Source organism: Lonchura striata, chromosome 4 (assembly GCF_046129695.1).
Source record: "Lonchura striata isolate bLonStr1 chromosome 4, bLonStr1.mat, whole genome shotgun sequence".
Classification (NCBI taxonomy): Eukaryota; Metazoa; Chordata; class Aves; order Passeriformes; family Estrildidae; genus Lonchura; species Lonchura striata.
The window spans coordinates 31,748,428-31,766,679 of NC_134606.1; the positions used below are offsets into that span (position 1 = coordinate 31,748,428).

The 18,252-nt window shown below is 38.3% G+C and overlaps 1 protein-coding gene across 1 annotated transcript in view; it reads right to left on the minus strand.

Annotated features, from left to right (window-relative positions):
* Positions 1-18,080, minus strand: part of SNX25 (sorting nexin 25) — an 80,762-nt gene extending 62,682 nt beyond the window's left edge. The window contains exons 1-2 of the mRNA XM_021541976.3: positions 17,763-18,080; positions 6,369-6,453 (exon numbers count right to left, since the gene is read on the minus strand). Of these exons, the coding sequence (XP_021397651.1) occupies positions 6,369-6,453; positions 17,763-17,834 (157 nt within the window). The 5' untranslated portion in view covers positions 17,835-18,080. The remainder of the gene's footprint in view (positions 1-6,368; positions 6,454-17,762) is intronic.
* Positions 18,081-18,252: the final 172 nt, after the last annotated feature.

Here is an 18,252-nt window from a genome sequence, read left to right on the forward strand (position 1 = left end):
TTCACAGCTGTCCCTACTTCTTTCTGCAGCCACCTTTTTTGTTATAGCTTAGTTACTCTCTTCTGTTGCAAGGTCTGAAAAAATGTGGAAAGCTGACCACAGCACAGATTCTTCCTTTTCATCTAATCCATAAGAGACTAATAATTTCTCAAGTGCATTGTGATATTTTTTAATCAGCATCACTGGCAGGCAGTGACTTCCCAGATTTTCTTACAGACACCCTCTCTATTCTCTGCAAGGGTGCAAAGTAGCTATTTCTTCAGCATCTTTTGCTCAAGAGGACAAGCCATGGTATGGAGCAGTGGCTTCGACAGAAGTCTATTCAACAGAGCTCCACAAAGCAAGAGCACAAGAGCAGAACTTGCATCCCTTAAGGACATATTGTCTTTCAGAGAAAATATATTCCTAATGACCATTAATTTATTAATTTTTAATAAATTATAACATAATAATTTATATTATCTAATTTACATTATCTCACATAATTATTATAATTTAATAAAATTAATAAAGTAATTTATTAATTTTTAAGCAACTCCACACCAAAATGATCCCAGTTTCCAGAGCACTGCATAATACATTCTTTTTGATTCCTTTTAGCCACTCATTAATTCTGTCACACTCAATGCAAAAAAAACCACAAAATCTATCGGCAGTATCTAGCTAGAGACAAAAGATCTTCAATCATGACCAAAAAATCAACCATACAATTATGAAATATTTAATTTGTGTTTAACTCTTCTAGTTACATACTTTCAACACCTTAAAAGGATTTAAACCCTATTTTCCTGCACCTATGTTCTACAACTCTTGCTTGACATGTCTTCTTTAGTTTCCTTGTCACTTCTGAACCTTGTTGCCCTTCTGCATCACAACTATTACAGAGAACAGTGCTGTTCTCTATAAAATTCAGGGTTCTTTAGAGCCCAGCATGAATGTCCAAGTGAGCAGTGAGACAGCTTTTAAACAAATAAAATTTAAAAAGGACACCAGCCACAGACACAAACAGCAACCAGTTTAAGACTGGGTAGTACACTGCCTTGTGTCATCCTGGCCATGGGGTGCAGCTGCTGCTTTAGCTTCATGCCTATTGATGCAGCTGGTGCTTTTTCAGCACTCTAAAGAAGGAGAGAAAACAAATGTAACAAATTTATAGAGAGCAGTTTTCTCTCTTCAGAGAAGAAATCTGCTCATGAATCTATTCTCATTATTTTTATACTACATGTTCTCTAAAACATTGAAAACAACAGTCAGAAGACAAGGAAGGAATAAAAAAATAAGCAGAACACATTCAGGACAGAAACCACTAACTCATCCACTACAAACATAAAACAAATTTCTTCTGATCAAATCAAATGCAATGACCACAATGAATCTGGTGCAAAACTGTAGACACTTCTATTGGGTTTTCTAAAGTAGTTCAGAAGATCCAAGCCCCAAATTATTACAATGTGATTAAATGCCATTCCCATGTGAAATTGAAGTTGAGCCTGTTCAACTACTCTTTTTAAATACTGTAAACTAGAAGAGTATTGGGAGTAGAGCCAGAAGCTTGTGTGGAGATTTAGTGAGGACACCCCTCTAGACCGTTCCTTCATTCCTACACATGTCCTACAGTAACTGCTATCCCTTTTCCACATTCATTCATTGAGAGGTTCAGTGGCACCACCAGGGTCTGCAGGTCAGACTGGCTTCAAATCTGCAATTTGCAGAGCTGCAGACTAGACAGTTTTTATATTGCTAAGATTCATTATCCAACTTTTTTAAAAATAACAAAAATCTGAATAACAAGGATTAAATGCCTACTTTGTTTCTCAAAGCAATATTAAAAAACAAAACAAATATCCTATGAAAATGCAGACACAAACTTCCAAGTTTCAACAACTAACTGTCCTTTCCTGAAAACCCTGGAGAGTCCACAACCACTACATTAATTTATAGTCAAATCAAAAAATCTCCTGTGACTGCATGAAAAAAAAAGAAGAAAAGGCATAGCTACAATACTGCCTTGAGTTATTCTACAGCAATAAGCATTCCAACCCATAAAAGAGAAATACAAGGGTAATGTGAATTGTGTTAGGATCCTGCAGGAGGAAACCACCATCAAAAACCCAAGAATCACTACCAGAATTCTCTGATATTACAACACTAGATCTAACATGCATGATGGGGTTATAATAAGCTATACTTTCAGGAAAATATTTTCAGTAAAAAATTAATAGAAAAAAAGACAGACTATACTACAGCCAAGTACCTGTCAAACCACTGTTCTAGAGAAGTAAATGCTAAATGCTTATTTACTTCTTACAGCAACTACCTTTCCCCCTGCCAAAAGCCAATTCAGACCAAAAAGACCCAAACAACAAAAAACAATGACAACAAAAACCTGAAACAAAATTTAAAACCCCTACATTAAAGATGGTTACAATTACTAACAAAAATACTAATAAATACTCTGAATATTCAATTTTATAATTGCCAAGACATTAACATTTAAATTTAAAGAGATTAAGGCCACTTTTCACTTTTTGTATTTTAAATTTCATTATGTTTTAGCTATACAAGAGGATGATGGTTTATACTTAATATTTGCTTTACTGAACTTTCTCATGGTCAAATCTTTACTCAAAGATTCTCCAATATAAATCTTTACTTAGACCATGGTGTAAAAGGTTGACAAAATGATGCCTAAATGCCAATATTTCAATGACCGTGAATTAGTGACAGTGGTTTAAAGATTTCAGTGCTCTTCTAAAGTTTGTGTTTGGAAAACCACTAGCATTTCTCGGTTTACTTCCATATTCAAATTCTATGAAACTGCCAGGTTTAAAAGGCAAGATGCTATCATTGTGTATGGATGGATCAGCCCTGTGCAAAAGGAATCCCTGACAGTCTCCCAATTCCCAAATCTTCATTTTTATTAAAATTTTCCTGGCATTTGTGTCTTTATTGTTTTTTTATGCAGAAAAAAATCATAGCAGTAAAATAAAAAAATAAGACAAATTTATGTCCAAATAGTTTTCTCCATGCACCCTTTGCCAAGAGTTCTTAGCTTCAAGTGTTTGAATCCCAATAGCAGAGAAAACATACATTCAAATTTGTTTGCTGATATTGTGGACCAAAAAAATTTGGTTTGAAAGCTGTTTTTTGAAAAAATATTTTTTAAAAATTAATAAATAGAAAAACCCACCAGCTTTCCAAATAGAGAGCAGCAAGAGCCACTACCAATTATTTTTCTAAATATCAGTATGCACATTTTAAGTTGGGAAATGAGACAGACTTTTCCCCCAATCTTTCTGTAAAGGCAAGTACAACCTTACATCTCTAACAGAGTTGGATCCTAAGGTTCAACACAGACAGGCATGATCTAATTTATAGAAAGAATCTAATTAAATACCCAAAATATTTTGAAAAAGATCACCTAAGGTAGAGTTGAAGGAAGATAAGTCACTCCAAAAGAAGAGATGGCTCTCTGGCAGGAAATATTTTAAGCTCTGAGAAACAGGTGAATTTTCTCAGCAGAACAATTTCACCAGTAGAGCTCTGCTGAGATTTGAGCTATGGCCTGTTTTACTTACTCAAAAATGACCCAGTGAAGCAGCTAAGTGACTTGAAGACCATTCTTCTTGGCACTACTAAAACTGTAGAGACAAAGACTGACTGTGAAAAACAACAAAAAGACTGCAGGATTTGGAGCAGTAAAAAAGGAAAATGAAATTCAGTTCCTGGGAGGCCAGCGACCCCCGCAGCAGATGAATCTCCTGGCAGCTGCAGCCCAGCCCAAGCAGTACACACTGTGCACAGCAGCATGAGTGTGACTGGGCACAGACTCTCTCAGGAGCCATCTTACCACACCACTGTGAGGATGGAACCCAGACAAGCAACAGGTAGCACTAAAGGCTATTTGTATAAGTGGCTTATCTTCTCTTTTGGTAAGGTAAACGAGGGTCAAACAAAAATCAAATAAATCGCTCAAGAGAAAGCATGAAAACTACTGAAGACATATTTCAATGTTAGTTACTCAACTGCTACCAGCTGAAAAGGAGACTTGCGGTTGACAACTAAAGGCCTTTTCTTTCTGCCATATTCAACATGAAAAATCTCTTCATTACCTGACACATGCTCTGATTTTGAACACTTAGATTTCCTAAACTACAACACACTGTGGCACCCACAGCTTTCCCTTACCTTGTATCTACTGCTAAGGCAAGTATCCCATAATGAAGCAGCACTCTGAAGCACCAACCTGTTACACTACTCTGCTCTTAATGGAAAATAACAAAGACATTCAGGGCAGAGCTGTAAGCCAACATGTACAGAGTTCCTTCTTGGTGGTGTTTAGAGTGAGGCACACTGTAAAAGGATAATTCCAAACAATTTTATTACATGGGCTGCAGCAAAACAAGAAGCTATATAAGACACAGGCAACTATTATCAGCCAGTGACCATCACAGGAAAACTATCTAAACATATAATAGTTATTGAACTAAGACTGATGGTTGAAACAGAAACATAGATGACTCCTTCAGTTAAACCAAGAATATGACCAAGGATCTTTCCAACTACATTAACAGACTATGATGGGACCATCAGGAAAAAAAGCAGTAAAGCAAGTGGTAGCTTGAAGTGACACAGAACCTCAGGTGCACCACACTAAACTCAGACAGAAAATACCACACAGCCTGGCTCTAACACCAGCAAAAGCATGTCATGACTAACAGACAACAGGCAGTTCTGGAGGGGGGCAAGGTAGTTAGCAACCAACAGTAAACCCCTGGCCAACTTAATTACACAGTGATGAAACACAGCTGAAGAAACCAGAATTAACCAAAGGGCTGTCTCTTCACACCCAGCAACAGCATTTCTGAAATCAGATGACATCATCCATGCATCTCCAAGTAATGTAAAGAGAAGTAAAATCCATTAAGAAAAAAAAAATACACACACACAAAACTCCACATCCCAAAACCTCAAGAAGCACTAGGAATGCAAACTGGTCCCCAAGATGAAAACCTCATTACAACTGAATGTCTCCTGGCTAAATGAATACAGCTTTCTAGAGCATTTTATTGAGTAACACATTACATTTAGGACTGCAAAAAGTTGTCAAAAATTCCTGGGATTTAAAAATACTTTCATTCTAATCACTGCAATACTGGAAACAAAAACACAGATGGTATTTTTTATATTACTAGCAATAAAGTTTTATTTAACCACAGACTTGTGGGGGGAAAAAAGGCAACAAAAAAACCCCACCATTCACATCAAGACAACTAAAAATTTCAGAACTGTCACAGGCAAGAAGTCCTGTCTATTTTCAGAGAGACATTTTGTGCTAATAAAAAATAAACTATTGCTTTTGGGATTGCATTCAGTATTTCAAAATAATTGCATTCAGTATCTCAAACTGAAGATGACTCAGACACCTTTCAAACCAAAAACACTTTGTATGGTAGAGCAAAAAGTATAGACTCATCTTTGTCAAACTGCGAAACAGAGAAGTTGGCTTCATCACTTAGGCCTGGAAGAAATAAAACAAAATCTGACATGTTTGCTCTCCAAAATTCAGTGTAAGGATGGGGGGTAAAAGCTACTCTGAAAAAAAAAATAGTAGCAGAAAGGCATGAGCTGTCACAGCATAAGGTACTTAACTCTGAGAAATGAATCATTTAGGTATTAGTAACTTTCTTTCAGCCTTACTGAGTAGGGATGGCCTCATGCATCCAACTCAATGACAGAGGTAGGTAGTGTTCCAATTTTATAATTTTGCTACATACCCTGCTAATAGCTATTCATAAACATAACTTTAAAAACATAAGTTGTCATAAGACAACAAACCAATTTTAAGCAATAATAATTTTTAAAGATAATGTCAATTTATGAAAAATATAGGAAAAAGTGCTGCAAAGAAATCTTAAAGGAAAAAGTATTCAAAATTAGATAAAATATTTACAAGAGGCTAATATACTCTATCAGGCAGAAATACACATGTTGATTTTAGATTCATTTTTAATGAGAAGAATTACAATAAATGGGAAGACTGTATGCAGGAGTCTACAGGATTTCTCAATTCAGGAAAACCCAGACAAGAATATTTTAAGTGTTACCCCTTAAGCTTTGTGTATAAGTATCAATTGATGTATTTCTGTAAAAAAAACAGCCACTACAATGACAAGATATCAGCTGAATAGCAAAAGCAACATCACATTACTTACTACAGTGGATTTTTTAAGAAGACTAAGACCTTGCCGTTATACTTTATATCATGGAAGAAACCAGGGTCTCATTCTAAACTCTTGGAATATTGTGCAGTTACAGCTTGCTAAAAGGACAAGAGATATTCAGACTCTAATGCACATAAGACTCACCTTCTTTCAGTGCTTTATCCATATTGTGAGAAATAACCACTCTCCTTGATTGGATTGAATCATGAGAGCTTCCAAACCAATTACTCTGAAATTAAAACAGAACATACTTCATAAGAGGAAGAAATAAATCAAAAGTTACAGAAGAAATAAAACTGGAATTCAAGGTAATAGTACTGTATCATTTGTTCTTTATACAAATATTGTCACCTCATATAGTAAAACAGAGGAATGTAAATTGTCTATGAGGTTACTGTACATTGTTCATTAAGCACACATTAATACTTGTATATCATACATTGTAAAACTTGCAAAATTATCCTAAGTAAAGTTTTTTTTTGTAGAAATGAGCCGTATTCATTTGCAAGACAGTGCACTGAGAATACGACATGCATGTAACAAAACAACGGGAACTGTTTTATTCAGTTTTATTTTCACAGCAAATAGAACATTTTTATAGCCTATTCTAACAATGGACTTCATTTAGTCTTGTAAACTACTTTTAAAACAAAAGAGAAGCCTTTGGATCTCCTACAGTAATTTTGGTTCACATTATTTTGGGCTTCTTTCTTCAGAGATACTTCTGGCCCTCTGTATTCTAAACTGCTGTCCTATACAAATATTTGTCTTTATTGGAGTATTCACTCCCACAGTGTCCAAACAGGTGGGTGGATGGAGAAACATTTTTCAGGGTATAGACAAACAGCAGTGACTCATGATGTATTTATATAGAAAGAAGTATAATTCAAAACAGAAATAGAAACTGTTCCCACTGAGCTTGGAGCTTACTCTCCTTCATAAGGGGAAAGCACTTCACAAACATCCTCATCCTTCCAACATTCACCATACAGAGAACAGGAAAGCAGCATAAACATAAAGTAAAAACATTGTTTAATGTTCTTAAAGGTAATATACCCTTATTTCATCCAATTTGCAGGCTAATACTCTGTATTTTGGTTTAATGTTTTTGTCTACTTCAGGTACATGCATGTAGAGTGTAATAAAGCTCATCTAATAGAACCTAGATAAAGGAGTCTATGCACTACTTTTAACAGCAAAATAAAGCTTTTCAGGCTCACTCACACCTAACACACAGCAAAGTGACTTGGAAAGGTACTTTCCATGCCTTGAGTGCCCCCCTACCCACAGCTGATTTGTTCCATCCTTTGGATGAATGCAGCAACACACTCTAGAGTTCTTCCAGTCACTATTCTGAGACCATGCCTGTGGTCTTTCAGGTTTTCTTCCCTCCTTCACAACACTACCAATGGCAGGAGCAGCAAGACTTCAGCACATGTACCTCCATGTGCAGTCCTCCCTAACTATAAAGACTATAGTCAATGAGGTGTTAGAACAGAGTATTGAGTGAACCACTATAGATTTCCAAGCTCCTTTTTGACCTGAACACCAATAAAAGATTCAGCCATACCCAGCTGAACAGAAGGAAAATGTATTTTTTCTCTTTGAAAGGTCACCTAACACTATTTGTAAGGCTCCAATACATCATCTCTGGCTACTAATGTTATCACGCTTCCTCAATACAAAGCTGTGTTAATTCCAGTCACACAATTACTTCAGGATTTTTCTCCTTTTTTTTGCAGCAGGAAACTGCATTATTTAAAAAATTAAAGATTCACAGAGACATGAAATACCCCAAGTACCTTAGGGGAAGGGAAAACCCAATTAAACAAACTCACTCAGTTCTTTCTGTGAAGAAAGAACTCCTAAACATGAGCCCACAATCCTGACTCAACACACTCCATCTTCCTTAACATTCATGCCAGCTTGGGTACCCTACAGGGCTAATCCTTCTGCTGAACTGAGTCCTAGATGCATGGAGGTCAGTGACCTCAAGCTAACTTAAGCATCAACAGTTGCATCACATACATTGCAGGAAGCATTTTTTTATGGCCTAAAGCATCAGAAAGTGCTCCAATACAGTGCTCACCAAATTACTCCTTTCAAAACTAGTTTAAACATGAGTTAAAAAAAAAAAAAAAAAAAAAAAAAAGAAAGAGCAACCTTCAGAGGGGATCTATAGTTGCAAGAAGGTACGTAGATTATTCCACTATTAACATATGATTCTGGTTGGGTTACTTCAGGCTTAAGGAAATAAAAAAACTTCAGGGAGACCTTACTGCTCTCTCCAACTACTGAATGACAGGCTAACAGAGAAAAGGGAGCCAGACTCTTCTTGCAGATACAGAGGACATTAGGAAACATTGCAACACAGGAAATTCCCATCACAAGACAAAACTATTTTAATCATGAGGCTACTCAAGTATCAAAATAGGGGTGCTGACAGACTGTGGAGTCTCCATCTCTCAATCTTCCTCATTGAGCAAGAAAGTGAACTAGTTATCCTTCAAATATTCCTTCCAACCTGAACTATTCATGATCCTTGTCTAAAACAGCTGATCAAACTCCTTTCCATTTTATGAACTTGCATTTAGCAGAATCAAGACTTAAACCTTGTTAGTTTAGGTTTGCTTTCAAAAATTACTGTTTCTGTGACAATAATACTGATGAATTAATTAAATAAGCAGGCACCCCCAAGTTAGATGACATGGCACCAAACACCTTAAAAACAATCATAACAACCTGGTAATGCAGATAACCAACACCTGTGATAACAGAAGGATTTCAGAAAATTCAGTCCAAGCTCAGCTCTAACAGCTGAGAGAATGAAAAATATAGCATATTTCACTGAAAGACTTTCCTCCCACCCTTCACTCAAGTCAGATGGAGGGCATATGTAGGAAACCGTTTCAGCTAGAAAGCTTAGATTTTAATGTTTTCACATTTTTCTTCATGTCATTCATCTAAAGAAAAATGGTGCTAGGTTTCATTAAATAGTTGGCATAACCCTGACTGAACCAAAGACATTTGTGAATAGATTTAACACAGTCAAAGCTCTAGGTTAGATGCTCTTTTATGCAGATTAAAACCTGGCATGTTCCTCTAAGCCCTGACTTGCACTATCACAGCCCTCAATTTTTTTTTTAAATTCATGTCAAGACAATTGGGTTCCTATCTGTAGGTTTTATTGGTAAATAATGACAGAAACCAGACTGAAACATAAATAAAACTTAACAAAAGGACTTGAAGGGGTAGGGGTGGAGAACATACATGCTAAGAATGAGGTTTTTAACAAAGGAGGGAGGCCTGTTTCCTGGAACGCTTCAAGTTTTCCTCAGTTTTGACTTTGCTTACAGGCTGAAAAAAAAAAAGGATGTGTGCATTTCCTGTAGACTTCTGAACAACACTCATTGTTTGATACTTTTGAAAACTATTTAAGATTAAGAAAACAACAGTCTGAATGGGCCAAGAAAAAAGAAGCCTGACATTGAACCTGAAATTTTGTCCTAGGTTCAGTCTCCTACAGATACAAAAATTAAATAAATGTCATTTGTTGGTTTAAACTATATAAGTAATTTTAAATTAGCTCTGAAGACAAGAATAAATGTTAACTAATAAATAAATTATTTCAGCAACAACACTCTATAAATGGCAAAGCCTGTGGAACATGGGAGTACCTTCCACTATCAAGAAATTCATTTGCAACATTTGCCATCACATACAAGTTTTAAAACACAGCAGCAGGCACCTGCTAGAGGCACACCACATGCAACCTTATTCTGCCATGGAATTAAGGCCAGAAGCAGAGAAAAAAATTAGTTATCCCTATTGCATTAACTCAATTACAACAAAACTTGAACAGAGATCATGACAGATGCCACAACATAAATGGGCATTGTGGGAGACAGTTCAATCACTGATTTAAAAGGAAAAAACTTCATCTACTTCAGCATACACAAACCAACCAGTTACTCATAGTTACTTGCTACTCCCACTGTTGCCCTATTACCTTTCCTCTTATCTTTGTAAAACATACATTAACATCAGACTGAACCTTGATAATAAAGAGTCACAGCCTCAAACAATACTTCACTGAACTCTCCATAAATTTATATTTAACAGATGTGGATAGATGTGTTCTTATCCACATATTACTTCATATAGATGTTCTTATCCAAACATTATTTCAACTAATGATGCAAAAATAAATTTATATTCACAAGAGTTAATATTTTTAATATATACTTATAGTCCATTTAAGATTACAAGGCAAATATGTATGTGTCACAGTCAGCATTTACAGATACCATAACTACCAATTTAGAAGTCAACATACTTAAACCATGTTAATCCTGTTATCTTAGGCATCATTATCTCAGTAATTATTTTATCATATCATCTCCTTATTTTTACTAATGTAGTAGCTTCTGGAATATGTAAACTGTTTATCAGATAGGGATCTTCAATCTTAACTGTACCACATCTAAAACTGGTAAAACTGTAGCAGTGTAAAAACTTTATAATCAGGGCACAACTTTCTTCACGAGATTTCATAGAATACCAGACAGATAGGAATATGAAAATGAAACATTTCCCAGATATTACTTTCACTCCATCAGTACAGCCAAAAAATAATTGCTAAGTTAGCATTCAAATTGTTGCTCAGCAATAAATACAGCATTATCCTGTGCTGAAATTTTTAATATTGCCATCAAAATAAAGTCTTAAATTAATTCCCAAGGTATAGGCATAGCCCCAGTTTGCTGAACATTTCCACACTCTCCTCCTCTGTAAAAAGAGATTACAAGAACCAATAGTCTATACTTCAAGGCCAAAAGAGCCATATGGCATGAAAACTAAATTGCTGGCAAGCCAGAAAAGCCCGCACAAAATCATGCTTGAGCTGTGGAGTCTCAGCTTAGCAACCAGAGAGAAACTCCTGTGAGGTATATTGCTATACCCTCCCTGCACATGACTTTTCACCATACACACATTTTATAGCATGTTCTCTGTTTTCAAGAGTGCCACAAAACATGCAAAATGAACCATCATCATTCATTTTATTACCATTAACTTGTTCTGTTTCACTGTGCATATTTAATAGGGGAAAAATGGCATAGAATGACAGGTCACAAAAATCTCCCATAGACACAACACAAATCTGTTCCTCTCATGACTACATAATATATCTTTTTAGCCACTTGAAGGAACAGCTTGTAAAAGGATACAATATTCTATGTAATCGGCTCTTCCCTTGGGTAAATTTGTAAATTCTGCTGCTCTCCGTTGCAGAGAGCAAGAAACGAGGACTTGGCAACACAAGAGAACTTAATGTGATTTTATTTTCAGAATGTTTCTGATACATGTCTATACTATTTTCCATGTCAAAGCACACCTTGAATGTAGGATGTCTTCACTCTTGACCTTATTAAAAAGGTTATATATAGCCACCCTTAGGATTTCCCTATAAGAGACTTGGACAGAAAAATCTCTATGAGCCCACCACCCATCCTTACTGACTTAACAGAGCTTGGTTATCAAGAAAAAAGAGCTAGCTCCCTAGTTATGTTTTCAATCATAAAACACTGTTCATGTAGAGAGGATCAGTCTCTACAAAGGTAAAAACAGCCCATTCACAGCAAAATATGACATGTCAATCTAACACAAAGTTGAGAAAATTAAACATCAAGCACAATAAAATGCAGAGCTGACAACAACACATGATCCAATGAAAGGAATCAGAAAGAACTGCATAACAAGACAAGAAGCCTCTAAATATACATGATGGATAAAAGAAACCTCTAAACATACATTATCATGAAAAATGTGTGGAAAACTAAGTCTGCTTACTGCTACAGAGTGATGGGACAAAGAAGTGAGTGACAGAATCTGAAAAACATTTAATTTCCTGAGGTCAGTCTCCTGTAATAATAGTTATCACTCCAAAGTTACACCTGCAGGTAGTCAACATATGCAGTCCTAACGAAGTTCCAATTCTGAAAAGGCTTATAAATCTCAAATTATAACAGATGTTCCACAGATCCCTAAAAATAAACTGTACCAGAAATGTCCAAACCACAGGCCCCTGCTGAACTATAACAGAACACTTGCAATTCATGCAACATTCCCTTAACATTTTTAAATATTCATGGAATTGGTAGAAATATAAATAAAATGCTAAAATATATTTTCATTATTTTGATTTCAGGACTTTCCCAATAGTAAACTCAACCAGATCAAAGGTTCATTGTTGACTTCCCTATAAATGAAACAGAACTAACAACAAACTTAAGAGACTCTGAGTTCTGTTAAAAACGCACCAAACGTATCTTCTCTTTTCAATCCAGAAACAACCCATCAATTAAAAGACTGGCAGTAGATCCGAATATCTGCTTGCAAGCCCAAAACAGTCTAAAGTGTGACAAAAGTGCCACAACCAGAGACCGTTATTGTTTTTACAAAAATCCTGCAATATCAGAGCTGTAAATATCCCCTGTGCAGAGAACATGCTTGGCTTTAGATTTAGAAAAAACCACAAATACTTTTAAAGTCTTACTAAGGCATACAGATCAAAATTTAAAGGAGTTAGGAAGCTTCTCCTCTCCCTCACAGCTTCTCAAAACTACTTATTACCTCAAGAACTCTTTTGCATCCCACTTGAAATTTATGCCCACAGATGGTAAACCTTCCGCTTTCCACAGCTGCTGGGGCTCCTCCAAGCTTACCTTCACAAGCTTCATCTCATGGCAAAACTCCAACAGTGAAGGAAAATAAAACTCTGTGTCTTTTCTCTCTGCTTCCCTTATGTTCTTCAAAAGGGCAGAGCACTCAGCTTGGATACCACGACAAATATTCCACCTCAGTTAAGCTGCCATCACATTTGAAAGATTGGGACCATTTCCATTCCACAACACATCCTCCTATGGCTTGGATAAAAAAGCAATACTATGTTCCAGAACCCGGATATTTCAAAGACAACCTGATCAAATGAAAAAAGCTTTACCCATGCCCCCTCCGCTAATGGCAAAAATACATGTTCAAGGATGGAACAAGCCTTTAGGAACATAAAACATGATCACATGTAATGTGATTTGGCTTCAGGGCCAGAAAGGGAGAGTGTTAGTTTACTCTCACTCAAAATTCAGAGCTATTAAACTGCAGTAAACAATAGTGGTCAAATATGTCAGGAGATTAGTTTTAAAGAAATACTAAAAATAATTGACAACTCTTAATTGTAGGAAACTAAAGATAAGACATTAAAATCCATACACCCTTTTCACTGTGAAAAAAAAAGCACATTTACTATCCTTCTGTAAGTGCTGCAGGCAGACTATGTAGATCCTTCTCTATACAGAGTATCAGTTAATCTGAATTTGAAATGCAGTACTTTAATAAACTAATTATTGTTTTTTGCATTATTTATATGAAGTTGATAACCCAACTCTCTGTTACTTGGAGCTTTTGCTTTGAATCAGAGTCAAAACATTATGCTGAAAAGAAAACCCTGTCTCTGCCAGTTTTTTTGGCAGAGAAACTACTCACACAAACGTGGGAAAAGTGTTTTCTTTGCCCTTCCCACTAACTTGGTTAACATGGTTCTTCACGTGCGCCAAAGCCATCTCCCTCTACAACGACACAAGGCAAAAGAAGTTTTGGGAGCAAACTTGAATTTTGAAGGGTTATACATGTTCTAACCCAGGACTATCTTTGCTATGAACAAGTCCACTGGTCCTTGAGAAATGAAAATCCCCTTTAAAACAGACATTCTCACTAAAGTACAATTGGATCTTCATGCCTTATTGCTGTTCTCCTCCACCACACATCATCTTGTCCTAAAACAACTCCTGTAAAGTGCTCAAAAATAACTGACAATAACATAATGTACAATTTCAAGAACTCATTCAATTCCTATTATTTCAATATCAATAGAAACTATTCACCAATATTATCAGTACCTGCAAGTACTTAAAGTATTAAGACATTATTATGAGCTGCCTGTACACCTCTCTTGCAACAAAACAGAGATTTTTATGTGGAAGTCAGGACACTGCCCAGATAGTTTCCATGAACAGAGCTGTCACCTACAGAAAAAATACAATGAAAGCACAATTTATCATGGGGATGTAAGTCACCCAGCTTGATATGCAATTCTCAGCAGATTTCAAATGTTTTTTCTGAGATACCTGACTTCAGGAGGAGGTCTTCACCTTTCAAGTCACAAAGGAGTTACACAAAAAATGGGCAAAGCACACCTTCACATTCAGGAAGATGGCTTCTCTAGTTGCAAGTTCAAACAAAATTAAAAAATATATATATATGTACCTTGCTCTTCTGAAGTCCAAACCTGCAACACTGCACTTCCTCACTCATAATCCTCACTTGCATGAACAGGTCCATGAAAATCAACAGCATTGAACTCTCACATGCCAAGTAGTTGCTGAATTGAGAACATACAGAAAACTCCCTTTATTCAGCACAGCACGAGGGACTTCATTCAACTTCCCTTTGAAGTTGGTCAAGAGTACTCCCAGTAGCTTTCCAAGAGCTGAGTCTGACTACAACTAGAGCAAATATTTATTCCTGAATACTTACTGTTTCCTCATTTGTTAACCCCAATGTGAAAAATCACCCAAAGAATGAAAAGTGAATTGTCTAAATTTTGAACATAAAACACATGAAGAGTGGGATGCCAGTCATAATAAGGTTTTTACCTTACATTTTTTCAATTATTAGGTCAACAGATAGTTATTCCTTATTCTTTAGGAAAAGAAAAAACAAGGCTGAAAAAATTACAGCTTTACTGTCATCCTACTATTTGCTCCCAGAAAAGACAAAAGGATCATAACGCTCTATGAAAAACATGAGAGTAACAACCGAATCATAAAAAAGCAGTGTAAATGCAAAAGGATGTAAAATGAAAAGACTAACTATATCAGGTAGCTTTAGTGAATGGCCTACATTTCTACAGACTGCCTATCTAGACAATTTTATTTTCTTCACCTACATGTTGCTGAAGCTCCAATTATAAAGTTTGCTACACATATACAAAATCAGGTTCAGAAAAACTCTTCAAGAAGCTTTGCAATGCTGAAGCCACTTGATACCAGAAAGAAATCAACAGAACTATAAATTGAAGGTATGAGAAACCCAATTAAGATGCCTGGCATTACATCTTCTAAATAGAAAGGGTAAAATAACTCACTCCTTTTTTCAACATCCCTTTCATGTAAGTAAACTTTTGGGAACAGTACAAAGAAGGAGGAAAGAAAAAACTGAACGGCATCAGAGAGAGAGTAACAATAATCCTGGGAAAAGGGTTCTAGCAGGTACTGCTGCCTTACCACTGAATTTTAAATACAAAATTTCAATTCCCTTCTGAAACAACAAACACATCCCATAGATCTGCAATAAATGCAACCACTACAAATTAGACCACACAACGCAACAGCAGGTGTGCACTATTTATATATACAAATACAACGGATGAACAAAACAGGAGAACATTCTCAAGAGAAATGCACAGTAACACATCACAAAAAGAAAGTGCAGATGGTACAGTAACAGAAGTGGCTATTTGTTTTCTGGACAGTTCTAGTTTCACTGCTGTTCTGTAAGTTTATGTTTTTCAGTAGGCTTACATTTTTCACAAAGGAGGAGCCAAAGAAAGCAATGAATCTTTCTTGCTTCTTCAAATCTTGGCTTCCCAAATTAAATTGGCTGTTTCACAAATCTGAAAGTTGATCCTTATTGTGGCAGCAGGGAGATTTAGATTGCTAAGTTTATGTATAGATCTTTTTGGTACTGTGTAAAAGTAAGTTAACTCACTCGAATGTTCAGATAAGTATACAAGTAGATAAATGCCACTGGAGCTATGGCATTAACGCTGAAACATTTATTCTTGTAAATCTCAAAGCAATAGGAATTGTTTTGATGATCAATTGATCCATTTACATATTTTTTCTGTTTGGTGTAACATAGTTGTATGGCTAAAAACAAAAGCATGTAGTCCTTTACTAGAAGGTGGTTATGCACCTAACACACATCTGTGTACCTAGCACTCCTCTGACAAAAACCAGCTGAACTATCCCTAGCTGTACCCACCTTTTGCTTATCACTTTTTGCATTACACTTTCTTACTTCCCTCCTTAATGCTCACACACATTATTTATTCTTCACTTTCTTCAGAAAGCTGAGTATGATCTTGAGTATTCAAAGCAAAGACGATGTTTAAAAAAATTCTACCAGTAAGACAAACACATATATCCTGAATGCACCTTTGAAAGTTGTATTATTCACTGAATTCAACAACCCCTGGCCAAATGATCCCGGCTGGCAACACTACTCTGCCAGTTTCCATTAAATGCAGACCAAGAAAAGCATATTGCTCCCAAACACAGGCTCCTTCTCTCCCTAGGTCAACGAATGAAGGAATAAACCATTACTACACGTTGTTAGCAATCTGATTGAAAAGACAGAAAGACAATGTATCAGCCAGTGATTTGTATTAGGTTCTCTGCTCTGCCAACTCAGCTGCACGGACTGCAGCCCCAGAAACACGTGACAGCGTTACTTACTAACCGCGGCCGAGAAGCGGACGTGTACTAAATGTAACAAACTGGGTTACCAGAACAGCTAGGCTGCACACCCAGGTGACACAAATTCCCTTCCTTTTCCTTTTCAGAGTGCTCTCTGACACTACAGAAGGGAAACCGCACTTACACTTTTTACCGCTGCAGCAGTTCATGTGTTAACACCTACAAGTCGCCGTGAGGGGCCGAGACTCCAGGCTGGAGTCGCCAGCTGTAACATTAAACACCACATCCCCGTGACCCATGGCAAAGCAGGAGTGCGGGCAGATTCTCAGTTTTCAGAAGTAGTTTTTCAGGCTCATCTAGGATCGGCTCCCAAGCACTGAATGATGGGGAACAGGGTTGTGGATAGGAGGAAAGTTTCCAAATGTCTCCTGCTACCAGTCCCATTCAGAAGAACCCGAAAAATACTAAGCTGTGAGTTACGAAGAGCTCGTAAACGAGTACATTTTGGAATAGGTACAGAAAACGAAATTGTTTCCCTTTTGCACAGAGCTCTGCAACGGCTTGAGTACAAAATGGCACTACGATAACACTATCTGAAGCTGTCCAACTTCAGAGAACGCATTAAAGGAACACTCAGCTGCCTCTTTTACCAGTGACATTTCAATAGGAGGAGCAGAAAAGGATTTGACACACAGCCACCGTGGAGCGAACACAGTGAACCACCTTGCGAGCACTCCCGCAATCCGGAGGTCTCCCTCGGAGCAAAGTGTTGATTTTTCCGGTGCGCCTGCTATCCTCCAACAACTTTTTAAAGCCCCGCCGAGCAGACCCTGCCCGAGTGCGGGCAGGCTCCTGCGGCCGCGGTAGGACAGCAGGACACCGGGCTCGGGTGGCGCGGCGTTCCACGGCGGAGCGAGGGCCGCGCCACCCCCCGCCGCTGCCGGGCAGGGAGGGCGCGCCTCGGCCACCGCCCGCTCCGCTCCGCTCCCCTCCCGCTACTCACCCCCGCGACCGGCCGGACCGGAGCGACGGCGGCGAAGTCCGGCGGCGGCAGGCGGCGGCGGCCGCGGCACATCAGGACGATCAGGGTACCCAGCGCGGCGGCAGCGGCGGCGCAGCCCACGTAGAGGGCGAGGCGGAGCAGCAGCAGCGCCAGACACGGCGGCCCGCCGCCCCCTGCCTCGGCCCGTTCCTGCCCCAGGTGGACGACGGACACAGCCAGAAGCCCCAGTCCCGCCGCCAGCACGAAGCGGGATGAGCCGGGATCCTCGTCCTCCTCGTCTTCCGCCGCCTCCTCCTCGCCGCCGCCAACCACAGCGGCGGCCGCCGGGGCGCTGCGGCGGCGCGCCTCGCCGCTGGGGCCGTGCGAGCCCAGCGGGCCGGGGGTGGCGGCCCCCGTCGCCTCGGGCTGCCCGGCCGTGATGCTAGCGCTGTCGGCACCGGTGAACATGCTGCTCCTGGCGCCGCTGGGAGCAAGCGCATCTCCCGCCGCG